The 3,254-nt window shown below is 41.1% G+C and overlaps 1 protein-coding gene across 1 annotated transcript; it reads left to right on the top strand.

Annotated features, from left to right (window-relative positions):
* Window positions 1-631: 631 nt before the first annotated feature.
* Window positions 632-1,093, top strand: LOC101411780 (profilin-2-like). Its single transcript, XM_012519626.1, has one exon. The coding sequence runs from the start codon at window positions 632-634 to the stop codon at window positions 1,091-1,093; it is 462 nt and encodes a 153-aa protein (XP_012375080.1).
* Window positions 1,094-3,254: the final 2,161 nt, after the last annotated feature.

The raw sequence follows: 3,254 nt of genomic DNA, 5'->3' as shown, positions 1-3,254 counted from the left end.
AATGAGCCTGGAGGTAGCTAAACAAGTTAGGAGGCTATTATGGTAGGCCACATATAAATTGCAAATCAATGGGCTTTTTGACCTTGTACCTAGAATTCAGCAAGATCAGCCAAGATCTGAGATACTGGTTGCTGCAGTAAATATTACCTTTCCTGCTTTACATGTAAACCTCCAACTCAATTATTTCCTACTAATATTATTCTATTTCCAAGGTTTTCCCACTATTGGAAGTTGATATTCTTCCCATGGTGCCCCAGGGAAACAAGTAGGTGTAATTTATCCCATTATCTTGCTAGCTAGGCATACAGCCTTAGGAAGCTACTGCCAAAGGCCGTCTATGATGTGGATGATGACTATGTTAAAGGTCACAGAGCCTTTGTGACCTCACTCTTGCCTTAGAGGCAGCTTGATAAAATGACAGCAGATAACAGCTGGGGCATAACTTCATACAAGTCACCAAGACATCCTCCACCTTGCTTCTAGAGAGAGGCCATCAGAAACAGACTGTATTTTAAGCTTATTCCAGTCTCAGCTTATCAGACTTCTTGAGCCAACTGCAAACAAGCTTCCTTTGGAGACAAACTTGCTAGAAAGCACTTTAGTCATTTTTTAGGAACAGTTTACTTGAATCATGCAATGTGTAGGCGATATCAGCGAAGAGGTCTGGCAGGACTGCATCACCCTCTTCCTGCAGAATGGAATGTGCTGTGATGCAGCAATCATCACCAATTCCCCGCCTTGGTTATTAGCGTCTTACCCTGAAGGTAACTTGTTCCAGTTGACCCAGGAAGAAATTCAGATCTTGCTGGCAAGGGATGGGAGAGAGAAGTTGTTTCTCCAGGGAATCACCCTTGCAGGGACCAAATGCTTGTTGATTCGGGACAACCTGTACACTGAGGGCAACAACACCATGGATCTCCGCACCAAAGGCCAAAGCCGAGGTAGCCAGGCAGTGACTGTTGTTCAAATCGAATCTGTATACCTTGTGGTGATGGGACAAAAGGGAAAAGAAGGAGGCCCTCTCAACTTCAAGGCTTTTGAAATGGCAGATTGCATCAGAGAAGCCATTCATCAATACATGACCCATTTCTAACTAAATAAAAAAAGCATTGGTGTTTGACCGGCAATTTGAAGTCAGTGTTATCTGTTTTACTTGATAACTTAACATGGTCTTGAGGAAAAAATGGAAGATCCCAGATAAGGTTTGAAGATGTGCGCTGGGAGGTAAGAGAGGACGGGGAATGGGTAGCACCTTCCAGGCTTTTGGGCTTCTAGGTCTTTTTTACACCTGGTACCCCATCCATCCACCCCTTCTCAGCACCTGATGGAGACAGTAAAGGACTGGGAACCAGACAATCTTGGTTTTAATCCCAACTTTCCCCTAACTTGCCTTGTGATCTTGGATAAATCCCTTTTCCTTTCTGGGCCTCATTTTCCCTATCTGTACAATTAAAAATGGACTGTGTCTCTAAGGGTAACATCACACACACATCCTTCAAAGTCTATTCAAGTATTACCTCCCCCAGGAAGCCTTCTCTGACTGCTTTAGCCCTTGGGGTTGTCCCTGATTTGAACTAGAGCACCAACTATCTGGGTCACTTGGCCCCTAATCACACCCTGGATGATTATACTGTGTTCTTGTTTGCCTTTTCATACACATTAGTCTTGTTTCCCAACTTGATTATAATCTTGTAGAAAGCAGAAAATGTGTCTTCTACTTTATTATATTTCCCCCCTTGGATAGCCCAGCATGGGGCTGTGCCAGGGGAATTCGTTACATGCAGGAAATCATTTATCAGGCAGAGCTCAATTTTCTAAATTTGGGACTCTGGGTTGTGGAAGATCAAGGGTGCATTGGAACTAGGATTTTGGCTAGATTTTCTTCTTCCAACTTATAGCTCAACTGTAGACATTGAGCTGTCTATTGGTGTCACTGTCAGAAGCATGGGTGGGCAGGAGCTAAGAGAGGAGTTTTTAAAAATTAACTAGACTGGCTTGTGGCTAGCAGCTCTAGGGCAAACAGGGATGGAAGAAGGCAGAAATGAGAAATACAAGGTTAAGGGGTTAATCATGATGCTTATTTGACCCTGTTGACACAAGTCTCCAGAAGCGGTGATAATGTGGAACCCTCTTCTGAACTGATACAAGGAGCCACCTCTAAAAACCCCCTACACACACCTCACAAGCTTGTAAAGTTCAGGGTTTAAACACAGAGGTAGTCAAAATCTCTAGAGTAGCACTATCCAATAAAAATATCATTCAAGCCACATATGTAATTTTAAATGTTCTAGTAGCCACATTAAAAATTAAAAAAACAAAACAAGTGACCTTAATTTTAGGACTATTTTTTATTTAACTCAGTACATCCAAAATACTATCATTTTAAAATGTAATCAATAAAAATATTATTAATGAGATATTTTACATTTTTTATGCTAAGGCTTAAAAATATCTGTCATTTTATACTTGCCACTCATTTCATTCAAACTAGTCCTATTTCAAGTGCTCAATAGTCACACATGCCTACTGTCTATTTTACTGGACAGCATGGGTCTAGACCAACTCCCATCCAATTGAATCCCTCTGCAACATTTCTGCCAGTACATCCACTCATCCATCCATCTATCCATCTATTGAACACACCCCATGCCAGGCATTTGTCTAGGTAACTAATGAAAAAAATGTTTTTTTTACAAAAAAAAAAAGAAAACGTATTTTCTGCATAACACTCTAGGGGGACAAGTCATGTGAAAAGATACATTACAGTTCAGTTAAGTAAATGCCATGAAAGAATTTATTTGTTCCTTCAAATCAATCTCAAACTATGTGTCAGGCACTGTTTTAGATGGCAGTGAACAAAATATATAAAACTTTATTCTCATGGATCTTACATTCTAATGGGAGAAACAGATAATACATGTCAGGAGATGATTAGTACTATGCAAAAAAAATAAAGCAGTGTAAGGGAAGATAGTGATGGGGGAACTATTTTAAATAGGTCAAGCGTAGTCACTCTGGAGAGATGGCATCTACAGAGAAGCCTAATAAAGTGAGAGAGTGAGCTATATGGTGAGCTGGGAGAAGTGTCCCAGGCAGAGAGAATAACCTGTTTAAAGGCCCTGAGGTGGTAATGTGCCTGGTCTGTTGAATAATTGCCAGAGACCAATGTGGTTGCAGCCTCCCAAGACAATGTTCCTTTCCCTTGGCAGCAATCCTCAAGTATGGTGGTGCTCTACCCTACAGAGCAGCAAAGC

The sequence above is a fragment of the Dasypus novemcinctus genome, chromosome X (genome assembly GCF_030445035.2).
Source record: "Dasypus novemcinctus isolate mDasNov1 chromosome X, mDasNov1.1.hap2, whole genome shotgun sequence".
Classification (NCBI taxonomy): domain Eukaryota; kingdom Metazoa; phylum Chordata; class Mammalia; order Cingulata; family Dasypodidae; genus Dasypus; species Dasypus novemcinctus.
This window is presented reverse-complemented; position numbering and strand designations above follow the sequence as displayed.

Excerpts from the sequence above, each read along its gene's own strand:
- LOC101411780 (XM_012519626.1), top strand. The coding sequence starts at position 632 with ATGCAATGTGTAGGCGATATCAGCGAAGAGGTCTGGCAGGACTGCATC.